Source organism: Manis javanica, chromosome 12 (genome assembly GCF_040802235.1).
Source record: "Manis javanica isolate MJ-LG chromosome 12, MJ_LKY, whole genome shotgun sequence".
NCBI lineage: Eukaryota > Metazoa > Chordata > Mammalia > Pholidota > Manidae > Manis > Manis javanica.
In genome coordinates, this window is record NC_133167.1 from 94,040,001 (window position 1) to 94,060,323 (window position 20,323).

The 20,323-nt window shown below is 39.7% G+C and overlaps 1 protein-coding gene across 6 annotated transcripts in view; it reads left to right on the forward strand.

The window, feature by feature from the left end:
* Nucleotides 1-19,762, forward strand: part of TRMT9B (tRNA methyltransferase 9B (putative)) — a 47,552-nt gene extending 27,790 nt beyond the window's left edge. For 4 of the 6 annotated variants that reach the window (XM_036997388.2, XM_036997408.2, XM_036997416.2 and 1 more), the window contains 3 exons: nucleotides 3,868-4,022; nucleotides 9,672-9,845; nucleotides 14,689-19,762. In XM_036997388.2, coding sequence (XP_036853283.2) covers nucleotides 3,869-4,022; nucleotides 9,672-9,845; nucleotides 14,689-15,716 — 1,356 coding nt within the window. In that variant the 5' untranslated portion in view covers nucleotide 3,868 and the 3' untranslated portion in view covers nucleotides 15,717-19,762. Of the gene's footprint in view, nucleotides 1-3,867; nucleotides 4,023-9,671; nucleotides 9,846-14,688 lie in introns of those variants that run through there. The other 2 variants (XM_017674117.3, XM_017674119.3) reach the window with 2 other exon arrangements.
* Nucleotides 19,763-20,323: the final 561 nt, after the last annotated feature.

The window sequence follows — 20,323 nt, forward strand, 5'->3', positions numbered from 1 at the left end:
CACTTCATGGTCCAAGCAACTCACATGGCTTTGCTAGAATCAAGTTGGGATGAAAAATGTTATCCTGATCACACATCCAGTTCAGGAAAATCAAACATGAGTGCCATTTTCATGGCAAGCCTGTTGCTAACAAAGGAATTGCTATGACCTTCCCCTGCTTCCTCTCCATGGGAAACATACCGAGCAACTGACCTCCCCTGTTGATTTCCTATCACTTCCTCTCCTCCCATTTGCCAAGGAATAAAGGCTGGACATAAACAAAACACCTGGTGTAAGAAGTGATGCTGAATTAGGGAGGACCCTTGTGGTGGTAAAGTCAAACAGAGCAAGCTTAAGTAAAAAGGGGAATTTCTGACAGTCCAAGTTGGGTATGGTTGGAAGTACCCACAATACTGTCAGCATCAAGGTCTCTGGGGCTGGAACCAGGATTTTATGCTGCATTGATTCTTTTTCCCTCTGTATTTGTCTCTCACCTGTTTACTTTGCCTGACTTCATACTCTTCTACCTAAAAACAGGTCTTTTCCATGTGAAGGGAAGATGGCCACTGGTAGCCTGACCTTTACATCTTTCTAGCTCTGTGATACCACAGGCAAGGCCACCAGCTCTTTAGTTCCATACTGAGATATCCTGAGGAAGGACTCTGATTGGCCCACCTTATGTTACCTGCCCACCCATGAGCCAATGATTGTGTCCAAGGATACGGGACACCATGATTGGCCATGCCTGGGTCACATACTCATCCAGGGAGGACCAGATACAAATTTTCAGAAGAAGAGGGATAGTGAACTTGGTTGGACAAATAAAAACAATAGTGAGTCAGGTGCTACTTTTCTTCTTCCAAGCCCTAAACAAATGATTTGCAACTTGGGCAATGTAGCAAGCAGGCCCAAAACAACTAGTAAAAACAGGAAGGATTCCATCTTGAAAATAAAATTGCCTCTTAAAACCCAATTAGTTAAAAAGTAAGTTTCTTAACAAACAGACAATAACTCAGCCCACCTTGGGAGCAAAGCAGGCAGTCTTGAGTGATATGCTCCCAGACCAGGAAGCTGCTATCCTGGGAGGAATTCAGAGCAATAAAATTCTTGTAAATAACCAGGAAGACTAATAAGAAACTTAGTGTCTCTTCAAAGATACATTTTGGGACCACTTAGCAGGTGTGCATTCCTAGCCCTTTGTCTCACAACTGCCTATAAAGCCCCTAGACAAGCACCACCCAGGGGCTCTCTTGTCCCCTCCTGGAGAAGCTCTGCCCTTTTGCTTTATCTCTAAATAAAAGCCTCTGCCTCTCCTAAAAAAAAAAAACAATAGTTAGTCTACTTAAGAGTTAGGTACATCTGGAGTGATCTTTTAAAACTGTAAGTCCAATTATGTTGCCTCCCCACAACCTACCCACCAACTTAAAATCACTTTCCATCACACCTGATACAATTTGTTTATATGTGTAAAATTCGTATGGAAAACATTGCAAGAAATTTATATCTACATAGAGTCAGCTATGTCCTATTGGGTAGCCCCAGCTCTACAAATCAGTTTCATGGTCAGCTACTTTTTCTGCTGTATATAAACTAAACTGCAAATTATAATAAAACAAAATGGATTTGTTGTCATTCACACAATTTAAAATAGCTCTTTGAAGTTACTTGTTTATGGCGGAGGCCAGTTTGGGGGTACTTAGAGGAAGATCTCTAAGGGCTGCTGTTCAGATACTACAATTTCTGAACTTGTAGTTGGAGCCAGATGGAAGGGAAGGAGTTTATGTTGATTGCCACTTAACATTTACAAGAGCAATAAAATAAAATGTATTTGCTCTAGAGTTCTCAAAATTGCATTGCTTGATTGATTCCTTGAGGAGAAAAATTTTAAACAGACTTAAGTCTACTAAGATTTTGATTAAAAAGAAAAACACTGAGTGTTTGGGCTCTTCTCATGTGTAGGCAGTTATAGCCAGCCATATGTTTACTTTGTAAATTCTAGTTGAGGGTGCAATATAAGCTGTTGCAATTTGGGTGGAAGTTTTGTCAGACCTCACAAATGAGATTTGTACTCTTAGGAGTCTGCCAGATTTTTTTGCAGGGGCTGTAGGCAGGTCCAGAGTAATTAAGGGTGGCTTACTGCTAGTTTGTTTTCTTAAGAATACACCCTGATAAGCTCTTCCTTGCAACACAGAAGGAAAGATGGAATAAGAATATCATCATTTGGTGGTAACTGTAGTAATAACTGTTGGAGGCAAGAATCAGCAGATAGGACGCTAAAATTGGTGGGTGAGAGTATGAGAAATAGGATATTCACATGGTCTCAAAGCATCTCTCCAGGAGATATTAAATACAAAGAGGAGTAGGGAGGGAAGGGGTTCTGTAGTGGAGAAACTAATCAGACACCATCTTACCCAAGTGCTTCCTCCTACCCAAGGCGTGAGCCGGGGCTGGGGGTCAGGTGAGGGACCCCGAGGCTGTCCAGAGACAGTACCTTCTCTTGCCTCACTCCCTGCAGCCTGTGGGTGTAGGCTCCTCTCTTCCCACACTCTCTGGGGTTACTCTCTCTTCTGCCGAAGCCAATGCCACCCTCTGTACGCAGATTTCGATTCCATTCTGGTCGTTGGTTTATTTGTTCACTTACTGATGATCTGCTGCATGCTGATGACTGGGGATTCAGCATGAAATAAGACAAGCCCTTGTTCCCTAGGGATCTTCTAGCTAGTGCTGAAGAGAAGATCTAATAGATAATAACAGCCCTTCATAACCTGCAGAGGTATGCACGGGATGCCCCAAGTGGATGAGGGGTGGGGCTGAAGTGGCTGCTGTGCCCCGGTAGGGTCAAATGGATTCATCGGTGATTGAAAATACTTTCATATTGATTGGTAAAAAGCCACGTTCTGAGCCTCTGGCCACTTCTCTGGGATGCTCTGCACTCACATGCCACAAGAGAATAATGAAAAGATTAAACCCATGACAGCAGAGCCTGTAAGATCTGTGCTTGTATTTTCCCACTCCTTTCTGATTGCCTGTCTCCGGCAAGGAAGGGCAGAGAGGCTTTCTGGAGGAGGTGATGCATCTCCCAAGGATGAACAGCAGTTAGCCAGGTAACGCACAGCACCTACTCAGGCCCCTGGATGTGAGGGAATGTGCCAAGTCTGAGAAACCATGGGTGGGTGCATACTGCAGGCTCATCTGATCCTGGGGAAAGATGGGGAGAAATGGTTTCAAGAGGGAAGTAGAGGTCAGATCAGAAAGAGCAGTATATGCTTTCCTAAGATGCCTGCATTTGACTGGACAATAAAGTGCCTCTGAAGAAGTCTGATGGACATTTATGCTTTAAAAAAATAATTGAAGAACAGGAAGAGAAAGGCCAAGAAAAAATAATAATAACCTCTTTACAGGCCGGTAAAGTAATTCAGGCAAGAAATGAGTACCTTTTCTAAAACAGAATCAGTAGGGATGTAGAGAAATGGTTGGCATTCAAAGTCATTAAAAAAGTAGAATCAATAGGGCTTTGTGATTGGATTGGAGTGGTGAGCTACATGTTACAAACTTTAAAAATCTATTTAAATGATTTTATCCGATAAGGCTTTGGGATATGCTTTCAAAATCAGGAGTTGCTCTTGTGCAGGAACTTATTACAATGACTAGCTCATTCCCAAACCACGATTTCCTGAAGATCTGTAGGTAACATTTATTCATTGGCTAGCCTTTCAGCAACTATGCTGGCATTATAGTGAGTTTTGTTTCTTTGTGGCTTATCGGAAAGTAAAAACATTGCACACCCTCTGCAATGGGAGGTTCCAGATTTTAAAATCTACATCCTCCTTTGGCTGTCTGTGGTGCATATGGTGACCTGCATTTTTTGGGGTGGCCCTGTTTTCCCAGGATGGACCCTGAAGCCGCCCAACTGGAAAAGCAGCACGTGCACGATGTGTATGCGAGCATCGCGCCTTACTTCAGCGACCTGCAGAGCAAAGCTTGGCCTCGTGTCCGCCAGTTCCTCCAGGAGCAGAAGCCAGGCAGCCTCATCGCTGACATAGGTAACCCAGAGTTTTGCCATGTTGTCTGAAATACCGTCCCATTGTGCCTTTCCTTTTCAGATTCACCTTGCATTTTTGTTTCCACCAAAAGTCTGAAATTGTGTCCTTGGCATGCCAGTACCTAGGCTGTTTACCTCATAGTCGTACTCGAATCTCCATTTCGACAGTGGCAGTCTTTTTCAGAGACTTTGTGCACATCCTTCAACAAAATCGATCTGATATTCATTGAGTATGAAGTCGTGATTGAAATGACCGCATGTGAAATTGACCGTTTTCAATTTAGAGACATTCACATTAGCAAACGCAGTGTTTTGGGGCTCACCTTGAGTGGCTCCTATGCCTTCTAGAGAAGAGTGAGAACTGTGGGATTATGGAAGAGGTCCTATAACCTTTTGTTAATCTCATGGAGCCTTTTTCTTAATTATTTCATAGGTGTTGCATTATTAGAGCATATCTCTAATTAGGTCATAGCCCCATAGTCACTGATTTGCCTGCAGAACCTTGGTTCAGTATCTTTCTGAATCAAGAACTGGTAAACCACAACCCAGTAGATCTAAGCCTAAGGTTTAAGACATGGTAGGATTCTCCCTTGAGGCATGCCCACCTAAAACTGCTTTCTAACAACTTCATGCAGAACGTGCCCATAAGGGTCCTAAGTCTGTAATGACAAATTCCATCTAATTTGACACTCACTCTAAATATCGGTAGAAGAAATACATATGTGTCCAGTGCTTTTGGCTTGTTAAACATGGTGCATGCAGCATGGAACTTGGGCAAGAAGTGCATGTCCTGTAGAAATGGGGAGTCTTTAAAAAATATCTCTGTCACATCAATTTTTTTTTTTTGTATTTATCATTGTCTTTATTTCTTGTATGGATCTGAGTTACTGTCTAGCATCCCTTCATTGTTGACCTGAAGGAGTCTCTTCAGCATTCTTGCAGGGCGGGTCTAATATTGAATTCTATCCATTTTTGTTTATCTGAAAATATTTATTTTTTCTTAAATTTTGAAGGATAGCTTAGCCAGTTGATGAATTCTTGGTTGACAGCCTCTTGTTCAGCATTTTGGATGTATCATTCCATTACTGTTTGGCTGCCATGATTTCAGATGAGAAATCAGCTGTTGTTCTCATAGAGGCAACCTTATATGGGTCAGGACTCACATTGTATTTAATTTTCAGCAGTTTGATTCTTACGTTTTGGTGTGGATCTTTAAGTTTTCCTACTTGGAGTTTGTTAAGCTTCTTGTATGGGCACATTCATAATTTTTGTCAAATTTAGAAGGTTTTTTGGCCTTTATTTCTTCAAATATTCTCTCTGCCCCTTTCCCTTACTCTTCTCTTTTGCAACTCCCATTGTGCTTATGTTGGTTCATTTTCCCTTTTTCTTTCTGCTCCTCATATTGTCTAATGCCTACTGACCTATCTTCAAGTATCCTGAGTCTTTCTTTTGTCTGCTCAAATATGCTCTTAAAACCCCTCTAGTGAATTTTCATTTCAGTTTAGTGTGTTTTTCAACTACAGAATTCCTATTTGGTTCCTCTTTTGTAATTTCTATGTTTGCATTATATTCCCCACTTGGTCAGACATTGTTTCCATGGTTTCCTTTGGTTATTTGTACATCTTTTCTTTAGGTCTTCAAGCATCAGTTTACTTAAAGGGACAGTTTCTACGAATTTCTTTTTGTCCTGTGTGTGGACCAAAGTCTCTCATTTCTTTCTTTTTATTTATTTATTTATTTATTATTATTATTTTTTGGTATCATCAACCTATAATTACATGAGGAATATTATGTTTACTAGACTCCCCCCATCATCAAGTCCCCCCCACAAGTCCATGAGCCTAGTAAGATGCTATAGAATCACTACTTGTCTTCTCTGTAACACATTAATTTTTAAAAGATAGATCTGGTTTCAGAAGATACAGTGAACTTGGAACTCTTACCACCCATAATGTGAGCAAAGTACCAGGATCTTAAAATCAGTTGGGAGGAGAAGGAACTATTCAATAAGTAGCTTTAGGACAATATTATATATTTATGCTGTGTGTGCATGTATAGGTGTACCTGCTACTTTCCTATACCAACTTACAAGAATAATGAAAGGAGGTGAACACATGATTCCAAAAAGGAGAGTACTGGCTGCTTAAATGTTTGTTGACAGGCATGCCACTTACATGGTTCAGGACAAAAGGACGTTTGGTGGAGATTACCACCCCACCCAGTGCCCGATACCAGGTCCTCAGACTAGAGGCAACCACCCCTCTTGGCCTCTTGTATAACCTTTTTGAGACAGTTCAGTAAATAGAAGCATATTTGTATCTATGGGTGGATTTCCTTTTTTCAATTACACTTATGATGGTGGGTTATACGAACTGTTACATGCTTAGCTTTTGTTTCTTTTAATATATTGTGGCAATCATTCCATTTTTGTACTTACAGAGCTGCCTCTATTAAAGCTGTGTAACTGTATGTAAAGAGCACCATATTAAGAGATTCATATGTTGTTTGCTATATTTTGCTGATACAAATTATAGTACAAATAATATTCTTTAAAGACCCCTGCAAACCACTAATTATATCTAGTAAATTTTTTGACCCATTTTTGTATCTTTTGAATTTTGCGCTACTTACTTTTACCATTCAATAAATGAACAGCAATATTTTAATTACACCATGAAAGATATATTTTAAAATATAATGTAAATTAAAAAGACATAAATGAAAAGGAAAGAAAGAAGCCCAAAGGGATTAATAGAAGAAAAGAAAGTAAGACAATATGATTATCTCCAAAAGGAAACATTTTTTCTTTTTAGGTTTTCCAGTTAGCTAAAATCATGTTTATGTCAGCTAATTTGATGGGTTATTAGATTAGCAACTTGGAATTAATGACTAATAAAACTTTGCATAGGAAATGAACATCCAGAAGCAATTGGATTCCTGTTGCCCATGCAGATGTTTTCTAGGCCCATTCACTATTTTAGCGCTGCAACTTTCAGTGGACTAAAATTTTATGAACCACACCACCCGATACCCTGATCAAGCTGGGGTGGGTGATGAAGGCTCCTGATGGAAACAAAGTCTTCAGAGCAGGTATCAGGAATGAAGCAAGCAGGAAGTACAGCCCAACTGAAAAGAACTTCGGTGATTCAGAGAGAGCAGAAATGTAAAGGACTCTCAGGAGATACCGTGATTGGCGCAATTATGACAATACCTTTACCTAAGATGGGCTAGTCAGTTAAGGCCATTAGGTGCGTGGAGGGTGTTCTGTAGTTTGAGATCTTGATTTGGACTAGTTTAGAAAGCAGGGAAGGACAAGAGTTAGATTTTTTTCTGAGCAAGGTTACCTTTTTACCTGACATCAGATACAACTGTCCTAGTAGTACTGAAAATTTTATTTTTGTTTACTTAATACAAATTAACTTATGATGCCCTTTGCCTCTGAACTCTCAGTGTATTTATTCTAAGTCTCTGTGCTCAGGTTTAATTTACTCAGTCATTCTCTAAGTACCATTCTTTCACTGAGTCAATTAAAACTGAGCTCTGACGATGTGGCATGCACTCTGCCTGCAGAATAAAACATTCTGTCATCTCTGGCCTCAAAAAATATATATAAAATGGGAAATAATAGGCTGGATTCTTCTTTTTCCAATAGGAAGAGAGAATTCTCTTTCAGAAAAGATCTTAGCAACAACTCTGGATTTAAAAAATATTGTTGTTTCTGCAAGCTTCAGAGGGAACATTCAGATTAACTTAGTGACATTTTGTTGCACTGAGGCAATGAGCGGTTTTCTACTTGAGTTCTAGTGTGGTGCAGAATGCATGCCAGAGGGGGATGTAAGCATGTGGACATGCTCTGTTCTCTCCTTTCAGTACTATGGAAGATGATCATTTAATGAGATTTTGTACAGGAGCACAATTGCCGTGTACGGGAGCTGGGTGCAGTATCAAAGATGTTGGGATCTACCTCTTGCACACTTGAGATAATGGGAGATCAGGCTTGCAATACCCTTGATTTCCTCATTAGGATAAAATTTCCCCCTCCCTAGCATCTCAGTGGATGCACTTAGAAATGGATAACTGCATTACATTTGGGAGTTCCACTACTATCCTTGAATGAATGCCATTTGAAACAAATATGGAATCTCTATCTTTGGGCGCCCCTGGAAACACTTCAGATGTTGAGATTTGAAAAGACCTCAGTTTCCTCATCATTACCAGATGCTCTCCGAATGCTTCCCTCTAGCTCTAACGGTCTATGAACCTGTTTTTAGTAGTATCTTTGAAGTAATTTTCCCTCTCATTTCTCTAAATGTATCCCCTGAGCCAATAAAAAAAAAGTAAACGGATTTACAAGATGATTTTCTTCTTAAAATACAACCATTTTTAGATGCTCAGGATTTCGGTTTTAAAATACTTTGTGAATTATATTTTCCCCACGATTGCCTGCAAATATCGGGTACTTTTCTTCATAAGCATTCTGAGGTACGGTGACTATGAGACCTAAAATATTTCTAGGACCCAATCATTTATGTTGAAATAACACTGGAAATCTTATTTTTAATTCACCTGCTCTCCACTGTCTCATTACGGTCTCGATGAACCTTAATTATGCTTTTGGTGTCTTATATAACTTTGAATAGCACCTAAGGAGGGATTATTAAAGAGTGTTGTGACATGTTTCAGAAGCAGCAAGCTAGTCATCTTTGAATAGCGGTAGATATTTTTTCAGGCAGAAAAATCTAGAGCTAATGCCAGCCGGTATGACTTATCAGCTCTAAGAATATCTTTAAATATTTCTTAAAAAAGGAAATAGATGATATGTTATCGTCTGTGCTCGAATATAATACTGGTACGAGACAGAAGGCTTTGTTTTTCAAGGTAATCATTCATGCCTCCTGTCCCTACCTTTCTTTTTCATACTATCAGTGAGATCGATTGAGCTGTATCTTTGGGTTGTGTAAATCTTGAATTATTTGGTTCTCTGACACCATAAAGTGACTGTCAAAATGGCCTATATAAGAAAAAAATAGCTTTTTTAGAGGTGTACACTAGGTCAACCGAGGTCATTGACAACTGCCTCCTGGATAAAAAGATGTTGAAATCCTTCTTTCATTCAAATTCAAATTTTAAAAAATTTAAAGTATGTTTTATTGTGTAAACTATTTTATTTATACCCATTGAAAAGCTGTTGGTGGTAGTTTGTTTTACATAACCAGCAAGTGGTAAGGATGTCTGGAGAGAGAACACGGGAATAATAAAAGCCATAACATGCAGACATATGAGATACGCATGTGAAGGTCACTTCTGTAAAGGACAGACACTGCCTCGGGGATACCAGGGTGTGTTGTTCCCTGCCGTGGGTCAGCTGACAGGCTTGGTTGTACTGGCATGCTAAGCCCTATGGACATTACCTCATTGAATATTCAATAAATAGTACTACGTTTTCCCCATTCCCTTTTCCTCTCCTATTCTAAATGGAAATATGTAAGTGCTGAAAGCTTTTATTTTGTTTTTGTGACTACCTTCTTACCATGTTGTAGTCTGTCTTGGTTGGCTAATGTAAAATTATTTCTATTCCGTGTTGTAAGTCAACTGATAATTTTCTACTTTTCATTAAGGATAGCATGTAACACGGTTTTTTCTCTTACAGGTTGTGGGACTGGAAAGTATCTTAAAGTGAACAGCCAGGTATATACCCTGGGCTGTGACTACTGTGGGCCACTGGTAGAGATTGCCCGGAGTAGAGGGTGTGAAGTCATGGTATGTGACAACCTTAATCTCCCCTTTAGGGACCAGGGCTTCGATGCCATCATCTCCATAGGAGGTAAGGCAGCCTGGTCACATGTTCACTCTTTGCCTTAAGAGCAACCTTACATGGTTGAGGCCATTCTCCCAACTGAACACAAGTCAATGTGATTTGCTTTATCTGATTTTTAAAAAACACTTCAACTGAACTATTAGACTCATCTCAAATGTACTTAATGGTGGTACTTATGACTGTTTTAACTAGTTAAACCTTCAAACTGCTATTATATTCTTTTTGAGGATTCATTCTACTTTGTTACTTTTGACTAAGAAAGTATTAGAGGAATTAGACTTACTGAAAATAGTACTTTGTTAAATTGAAAGGAAGCCAGAGTCTTCCACCACCAAGGAGATCTTTAAAAGTCACGTTACCGCTTTTAGGCCACGGTGTGCTGTTTATTAGCAGCATATGGCAGGACTCACGCACCGAATGTCACCTGGAAGGATGTGTCACCCAGTCTGCCACTCAGTGGTACACACATCACTGGGGAACACGGCCCCACCTGGTCCCAGATTGCACTGTTTTTAAAATGCCACTCTGCTGTCTCACTGCCAGAGATTGTCCATGAGTCTAGGGAATATGTTCCTTATAGTCTCCCAACAAGTGTGCCCATAGAAACACATGCCAAAAATGAAAAAAAAAAAACCCAGCAAAATTCCATGCCTGAAACATACACAGATACTCATTTTACTCAGTACATGTATGTATCCCTGAAACCTAGTATGTTAGTCATATTTAAATATGCTAGGGAAGCCTGTGGCAAGTTCTTTTGCAAAGCAAATTATTTGCTCCAATATGCTTAAAAAATTAATCTATTTGAATATTATAAGCTTTATCAAATCAAGGTGATCCTACATAAACTGGCTGCTAGATAAAAATACAGAATAAGACTTTGCTTTCTCCTGAGAGAGCAGAGACGAGAATTCAGTGTATTCAACAAGAGATGGGGATGGTACCTTTGCCTAGTGAGGGGATGCAGGGCTGGGCGCCATAACCTCGGAACTCAGTAGGACTGGCAGGAGATGGTTGCCATGGAAACCTGTTCAGCGACAGCTCTACTGCTTTGCTGTTGAAACTGTTAAGTCCATTTTGGTTATAAACATTAAGAGGGGGGATTCATGCTGAACCAAGCGATGCTATACACTGCTTTGAATCTTTAGTGGAAACAAAGGTTGTGGTTCGGCCACTGCACCAGAGGCAGAGGAAGTCAGAGGTCAGAGAAGTGTATTCTTTGCTCCTCTTTTGTTTACATTAGTTTTAGGGTCTGCAAGGCCACCTACATCCAGATTGTGTCACTGGGCCACTGTTACGGGCATGGGGGTGCTGACCTGCTTCCCTACTTCTGGGAAATACTCCATGTGTACGTGGCTAAGTTCCTCTCTGCTGTCAGTCTTAAGTCTCATTCCTGCCTTGCAAAGGAAACAGAAAATACCTGGTCACCATCTTCTAATTAAAAATACTTCCTGAAGTGTAAACATAGCATATGTTTTTAAGAACTGTAACTATAAATTAATGTGATGTGGTCATTTTTGGCTAGGTTTCACATTTAGAACTACATTATGAGAAATTTCACTAGACTCTCTCTCTTTTGTCTGTCTGTATCTACTTCCCTGTTTAGAAGTCTGTATGTTGGGACTTCTTGCTTATCTTAACATGAAGAGATATATTTTTTTGCTTTTGTCTTTTAATAATAATGTGAGAGGTAAGCATCATACTTAATTATACATTCCTTATGTTTTACCAACAGATTGGAAAAAGAAACACTCTTTTGACTTACTTTAGAGTAGTCTAACAAAAATTCTATGAAAATTTAGCAATATATTTTTTTAAAAAGTCCATCAACTATTTACTTTATGCCAGTGGCTCTCACCTGGAGGCTTTATTGCCCCCTCCATGCCCAGGGGACATCTGTCAATGTCTGGAGACAGTTTGGGTTGTCAGAACTGGGTATGAGTATATACACCCTCCCACCACCTAGTGGGCGGGCCCCCCCACAACAAAGAATTGTGTAGCCCAAAATGTCAGCAGTGCTGAGGTTGAAAAGCCCTGCTTTATGCTAAACCCATGGATTCTGAATGCATATAGTTAGAGACATGAGGCATGCACAGTTGGAAAGTTAAATAACAATATATCACATTGATACGATGTATTTGGTATGATAGGACTTTAAAGATGATCTTGTATAACTTCCCATCTGATTCTAGAATCCAGTAATTGAATTCAGGCTACCTGATTTGGGGGCTTCCAGCAGGAGCACATTGCTATAGGATATATATATTAATATTTTTGCCTTTAGGTTGTGATTATAATTTTTAAACAAAGGGGATTTTTTTTATCCTTTAAAAATTCAACATAGTTTCCTACATTGATAATTCACATAAATATATCTTCATGTCCCATTTTGGTTGCATTTACGATGTCTCTTAATAAAACCTATATGTATATGCATGTATAATACATTTTTAATGTAACGAAGAAATCTTAATTTGTAAACTTTTTCAAAAACATTTGGCCTACAGGTTACTTAGTGTTACATGTAAAATATAAATATAAAACATAATAGAAAAGATTCAAGTATTTCCTTTGAAATATTTGTTGAAATTATGGTATTAAAATGAATTAACACATAATAAATATTTAAGAATGAATACATATAGACTTTCTTCCTTAAAAATTAGAACTTTGCAGCCCAGAATCCTGTAATGTTGACAATCCATGGATCTGCTTGAAAGAGACTATTGTATTGAAATAGTCCTCTTTTAATGGTGTTTTTTTTTCTTTTAAGGCCCCTCAAATGAATGTAGTGAACTCTCATTTTTCACCGTAATTATAGTCTGTGAAGTCTCTTGCACACTTACTTAGTGAATACTAAACCATTGCTCCCAGGAGAAATACAGAATCAGGTTCCTGTAAGCCTCTGGTCCCTATGTTTTTGTCAACTAAGACATGGCCTTGTTTTACGTGTCCTTCTATTTAAAAGCAATTTAGTTCATTTTCAACTTCTGTTACCAGTGCTGTAAGGCATGAACACAGCTTGTTGAACACATGTATTTTCTCATAAGGTATATCTACCTTCTTATGCCCAGGAACCTGGGACAGGGCTTCTGTCCTGTCCCAGGTTCATTCACCATTTTAAACAGTGAGGTCACCAACCAACGGCACAAACATGCAAAACACGTGTCACTCAGCAAACCATGGAAAGGACACTCATTAGCAGGAAGGGAGCGGAAACAAGAGTGCAGGGCGCCGCCTGGTTCCACCTGAGCCGGGCGCCTGCGCACTGAGAGTTTTCTGCCACCATGTGCATGTCAATGAATGACCCCAGAAATACCAAAAGTACTGATTTGGGGGGAGGGGGTTATGAACAAGTTTTAGCAAGTAGGCAGTTTTACAAATAATCTGCAGATAACAAGATCGACCGTTTTGAGAAAGTACACCCATGGAGGTTCTAGAGTGAATTAGGTGCAAGTTAAGGGGATGTTAATGGCCACAAGTAGTCATGGATATGAACTTAGCATTGTCCTGACCCCTGTGCTGTTATTAAGCGGGCAGGATTGAGGGGACCATGCTAAGGTCCAATGAAGTAAAGTGATGGGTCGAAGATCACAAGGCTGGTGACCGAGAGCGCCGGGACACACTGGTGTCCTGCTCTTCAAACGTATTTTAACCTCACACTTCTAGCTTCTTAATTGCCGCGTGGCAGAGCAAAAGATGCCAGGGTTTGTACACTGCTGTTGGGAATGAAAACCTGACTGGTGACAATACAAAGTCTGCCTGTCGAAGGATGTCCCTGTGGCAGCTTTATGTGTGCAATGATCTCATGTCAGATATTTACTGTCTCTCTGTGGCAGCTAAAGGACAGAGCTTTATTTGCCCGAAACTACTGCCGAGAGTTGGCTTTTGGTGATGGGCACAGGGATGGCTTCCCCTACTACTCATTTCTGGAGGAGAGCATTCAGACTGTCCTTGGGACTCATTTGCTGCCCAAGACATGTGGTCAGCCTGTGTGCAGAAAAATAATTTGATATTTTCCCTTGACACAGTACTGTAATTAAACTCTCCTAGGAGTGAACACACCAGCACTTTCTATATCTTCTTGGATAAAAATATGCCTAATAAGATGCTTCAGACTAGATAAAGGCAGCCCTGATTGACTGTCACTTTAAGTTGGCAGGAATTGGGACTAAAAATGATGACCTGTGACTTAATTTTTTTAAAATGAACACAAACATTCTATACTTTATAAACATCATTATTAAAAGTTACAAGCAATCATTTTGACTTGTGCTGACTGGCTTATCTTTGCATTGTCCAAACATAAAAGCTAACATTTTTTTTCACTTGTATTTGCTTCATTCATTTGATTAACACTGATGAATGATGTTAATCTGTGAGTGGTTAGAAGCACCAATCATACATTAAAGCAATGAATTCTTTCATAGAATTACCTAATTAGAGCTCCCTTCTGCTTAACAAAATTCACAGGATTTTGGAATCTGGAAGAGACCTTACACATTATTTAATTCAGGCATCTTATTATAGATTAAGAAACTTTAAAAAAATCCAGAGAAGTTAAATAATTGCCCAAGATCAGTTGTCTTAATACATTGAGGAGCCAAAGCTAAAACTTGTGTCTCTCCTAAAGCCAGGCCTGTCATGTTTCTACCATCTGCCCTGCTACGTTTAGGTTTTACGACATAAAACATAGGTAATCCTGTGTTTAGGATTTCCTTTTATATTTAGGAAATCAGGTTCTATGACATGTCAAAATTGTATCATGGTTAGGTGGGAAATACCAGTGTATAAATGTGAAGGTTTATGTATGTATAGACACACTAAGATCTAGTTTCTTCTTTTGCAGTCATACATCATTTTTCTACAAAACAAAGAAGAGTCAGAGCAATAAAGGAAATGGCCCGGGTCTTAGTCCCTGGAGGGCAGCTGATGATTTATGTTTGGGCCATGGAGCAAAAGAACCGGCGCTTTGAGAAGCAAGACGTGCTTGTCCCGTGGAACAAGGCCTTGTGTTCCCAGCACGTCTCGGAAGGCAGCCAGCCTGGCAGAAAGCAGCAGTGCGGACATTCAGCAAGAAGCCACCCCTGCCATCCTCCTTGCTCCGTCTGTAGTTCTGTTTGTTTTAAAGGGCGATGTGATTCAAGGCGGTCCCACAGCATGGACGATGAGACAGGTACGGCTGGAAGCTGCTGTGCAAATCTTTCCAAAGGAGAGGAAGAGAACGGCTTCTATAATGCTTTAGGAAAATCTTTTCGCTCCTGGTTTTCCTCCCGGTCTTTGGATGAATCGACGCTGAGGAAGCCAACTGAAAGAGGGACACCCTTGAAAAACACCGAAGTTTGGGCCGATAGCACTATATCAGTGCAACCTTCCAGACACTCTAGTTCAGATTTGGACCAACAAGAGCCATTTTCCACAAGAGAGCAAAATTTAGATGAGGAGGTGTTCGTGGAAACGTCTCAAAAACATCTGGGGTGGCTGAGAGCACCAGCCAGAAAGAAACATCGAAATGGAGACCCTCAAGGAGAAGTTGGGAGAAACGAGGATGGGAACTTTCTGGACGACGCCAATACTAGTGAGAATTGTGAGGATGTAGGTAACTTAGAAGAAGGTGACGCTTCTGCTAGTAAAACACTGAGAAGGATTTCTTCCATGGACTCCACAGAGTCCAACCCAGATGCCACAATTTCTGTCGAAGAAAAGCATTCCAATGTTTTGGATTCCAGAGCCTTTATGCGCTATTACCACGTGTTCAGAGAAGGTGAGCTCTGTGGCTTACTGAAGGACAATGTGTCAGAGCTCCAGATTCTGAGCTCTGGCAATGATCATGGCAACTGGTGTATCATTGCAGAGAAAAAGGAAAACTGTGACTGATTTTGGGTCATTTTAGCAACCACGTTCTTTTCACAGGGTTTGGTGTGGTGGCCTGAATTTGCATCCCATTTTGTTATTTTTTTGTCTATTTATGCTTTGGTCTGTAGAGACTATGTGTTGATCATTTTTTTTAAATCTTTGGATATGCACGAAGCCTGTCACGTCAAGCATTTGAAAACGATATTTGTGGTTAAATGTTAATGTGAGAGATCTGAAGAAGCACTATAAAATGAACTTCAACAGGGTTTGAATTGTTTTCCACTGGAAGGTGAAATTATTGTCAGAACACACGTATATTGTTTTTCAGTATTATATACTAATTTTAAAAGATTCTCTTTTTAGGTAAACCTTCTAAAAACAGCATTTTTATAAAGTAAGGCAGTAATTCCTGCTTCTCAGGTTATAATTTAGATTTGTGTGCCAGGTAACAGATAAAAACCTGTCCCATTGCACTGATGTACAATGAAGCAGGAGATGAATTATTTTGTTGCCAAGGTCTTGCTTCTACTTAAAATCTTCAGAAAAGTAAGAGATGGTAGAGAGAGACAAGTGTTACAAAGACTTTTCTAAATGCCAAGCAAATTTGCTTCAAAATAAGTAAACTGACAAGGCATTCAAAGTAGCTCAGAAGGTTTAGAAAGGCACTGTTAGCATGTGGAGAGTGGGTACTAGAAGTTGGTCCAAGCACCCAGGTGGTAGTTTTCCAACCTTATTAGAAGCAGGAGTACTTAGTGAAGATCCATGATAATGAGGCATTTTCATCTAGAATGATACTTCTCTTATGAACTGAAGGGATATTTAGGAAACGGGGATCTGATTAAAGCACCACTTTATTTTGGCTCTCGATATACATGTATTCTTTAGGTGCAAGATATTTGACTTTGGTGGAGACCCTGTTTTTGGATTAAAAAAAATAATATATGGCCATTTATCTTATGGAAAGTGGCCGCATTTTATTATTTATATTAGGGATTCAGGCAGAATCAAGTCCTATTAACTGAATTTCTGCCACATTGTAGACAAATGAATAGGTTGAGCACTGTAGGGCCACTGCATCTATTTAGATTTAACCATGGGTCTGTTTAAACCTGTGTCATGGATACAGAGACACTGATGTAATCAGGACAGGAGCAGAGAGCTAAGAGGCAGAGTAAGTCGACCCAGGAATATGGCCTCAAGTAGCTCCTTAATAAGGAGAGAATTGACATTTAGCAAACCGTTTTTTACTTTAGGGACTGCTGTACTCTCAGATGAAAACCCAATTCTTGTTTTGCTTCCCATAAAATGAACAAAAATAGTCAAAGATTTTATTTGTCTTAGGGTTATTTTTCCCTTCAGTGATTATGTTCTAACTTAAAATAATGATGCTACTTTCAAAGAAACTTAAAGGATAATTTTAACAATTATCTGAAAATTATTGATGTTTTAGCTCCTTCTGGCTTCACAATAAGACTGCCTCATCACCCCTCTGGCTGCTGAAGTTGTCTTGTGGAAGTGAGATTAGCGTTGTTCACAGGTTGCATTAGAGGGACAATGAGAACAGACATATAAGTGGGAATATAAATTAAAAATTAATCTAGTGTCTTCCATTTCTTAAATGAGGACATTAAGCCATGACTCTAAGTGGTTTACTTCGTGGAAAGAAAAGATTGTTGGAGTTGGAGAAGTTCTTACAATTAAGACTTGATGGCCTTTTTATAACGAGTGGATTTTTCCTCTCTTGGAAACCTGTTAGCACATGTATTTTTAATCCCAGCCTTGCTGCTAGAAATCTGTTTGAAGCCTTGTCTTTCTGGCGGCAGCCTACCACCTACTTGGAACTCAGTTTATAGGATCACACCGGAAAAGCTTTGACCTGATTGGTATGAGCACACACGTGCACACACACGCACACACCCCCAACCCACTTTGTGTAAAATAATTCACACACACACACACACACACACACCCCAACCCACTTTGTGTAAAATAATTCTCCAGAACAGTTCTTGAGAAAGAAATATTTTCACATAATTTTGATGGGGCTGTAAATAGAAAACCACTCATTATAGCAATCTCTCACTCTTCATCTGCTGAGCACAGAATTCTATACATCTGGACGTTATCTTGTGTGTTAAGAGTTCACTCTGTGGTTGATAATCTCTCTTTGATATATTCATATGAAAAGCATTCTTAAATCTAACTTCTGCGTTTGGATGCACAGGTGACCCTTGAACAACAGAGGCGTGAAGTGTGCAGTGCAGTCCACTTATACGCAGACTTTTTTCAATAAATACAATACAGTCCTGTAAATGTATTTCCTCTTTCTTAATAACATTTTCTTTTCTCTAGCAATTTTATTGTAGGAATACAGTATATAATACATACAATATATCAAATGAGTGTTAATTGACTCTTTATGTTACGGATAAGGCTTCCAGTCAACAGTAGGTTATTAATAGTTACATTTGGGGGGAGTCAGAAGTTATTTATATGTGGATTTTTGATGATGAGGGTTGGTAACCTTAATGCCCATATTGTTCAAGGGTCAACTGTATATATATATATATGTAATATCTTTATTATTTAAAAATCTTTCTCTTCAGGTCTGTCCTCCAAGGGAAATACAAGTCATTAGTGAGCTGAAATGTGCACAGCTTATTTGTGAATGTTCAGTGTGCCTTAACTTGCTCGATTATGGATTTACTGATCTCTCTGAAGTAGTTGGAAAATTGAGACTCCACCGTTAATAGTGGAACAAACAGGGTCTTTCCTGTTCCTTCTCCCTATTTGCTGGCATCACCACAGAGTCCCCCTATCGGAAGTAGAGGGGAGCATTTTGGGGCATTATGGGCAGGTCGTTAAAAACCTTTGCCTGATTTTTGACATCTAGAATTTGGAAGGACACAGAGGGCAAAGTGGAGTCAGGCCTCTTTGAGGAATCCCACAGAGGCAGTCAAACAATTGTGGGGGAAAGTGCTATAACATGGATAAAAGATGCAATCAAAATAACTTTGTAACGGGAACCTTGCGAGTGGCCCATTTATTATTTTTTTGCATTCTCACCACAGTGATGGAATGCCCCCAACACATCATGGTAACTAACAAACCTTCTGACAGCTCTTGCAGAGTCATAGTGGTTTGGGCTTCCTGTCTCGCCACACGTCGCTATGCAGAGTGTGTGTAATTCCTGACTCCAGTTTGCCTTTCTGGGTCCTTCCAAATTCTAGATGTCAAGAATGCCTCTGTATTTTAAATGACTATCAACAGAACCATCAAAAATAGGAGGTAACCCAAGAGAAAAGAATCCAAATATTAATCAGCTAGGAACATTAATGTACTTGAATTTTAATGGCCACAAAAAGAGTAAGCCCTGGTGGATTTTTTATAAGACTAAATGGGTTTAGAAGAGGACCGAGGGTCTAACCGAGTAGTTGGTGAACTTGCTGGGGAAAGTAGTCCTTAAAAATGAGCAGTCAGCTTGGGAGGAAGGGAGAAATGGGTACTAACCACAGGCCGAGCAGCTGCAGTCTAGAAGAGCAAACTAGAGCAAACTCTTCTGTTAGGTAGGAAATTTGAAATAATAATAATAAGAGCAGCTGACTTTTCTTAATATATAACCTTTTAAATTTTATCTGTAATCCTTACCTTAGCATATATAAGGCCTATGCTAAAGTAAACTTGGACTTAATTTAATTAAGCTTGCCCTCAACCTACTAATATCCTCTAGCACCAGCATTCTGTGGGACACATTTCAGAAAATAATGGGTCCAACAGAATAAAAAGCAAACTCCTTAGGATGGCATTCAGGCCCTTCATAGATTGACCCTCTTATTTCTCATCACCTCCTGTAAGTGCATCCGAATTATTCTGTTCTGCAATCTGTTTCAAACAATGCTTTCATTAGAAATTACATAATGACAATTATTACATCCCTTAGATATTAAGCTTGGATTTCAAATGCCTTCATCATACTCCTCCAAAGAAAAATGCATGAAGCACGCTTCATTCTGTCAATGCTAAGGGCAGCGGAGATAAGTGTTACACACCCACCCAGCAAATGGAAAGCCATGGGAGTCAAAGGGGGTTACAGAAGCGTCGCAGACCCCAAACCAGGAACCTCACCTCCTCTCATCCCAGTCTCAACTCAAAGTTATAATTACTGGTTTGCTAGTATAGACTCCATACTGGCAACTTGTTATCTACAAAACTAGGTGGGAAGATCTTAAAAGAACTCCCACCAATCAAAGATTGAAATTATAATGTGGATAGAAAACATTTGGCATGGCCTGGAGGACACAGACAGAAACCCAGTAGAGCTAATCAGTGAGAAAATACTGTGACTTGTCCTACTTTTGATTCCCCATGGGTCCCCCGGTATGTGATACACTGTAGGAACGTGAGTCATTTCAGTCATAACACACATTCTGTCCCCTCTGCATGTGGGTCTTCCCCAACTGATTTGACCAAGTGGTCTTCCTATCTGGATGGGACTAGAGCTCTACCATAATCTAGATGGACCACTGGGAAGAACTGATGGTCAAAGTGGACCTCTCATCTGGCAAATAAGTATACATTTTGTCTCTTCTTCAACTAGAGCTTAGAAAAATAAAGTTTACCCAATCCAA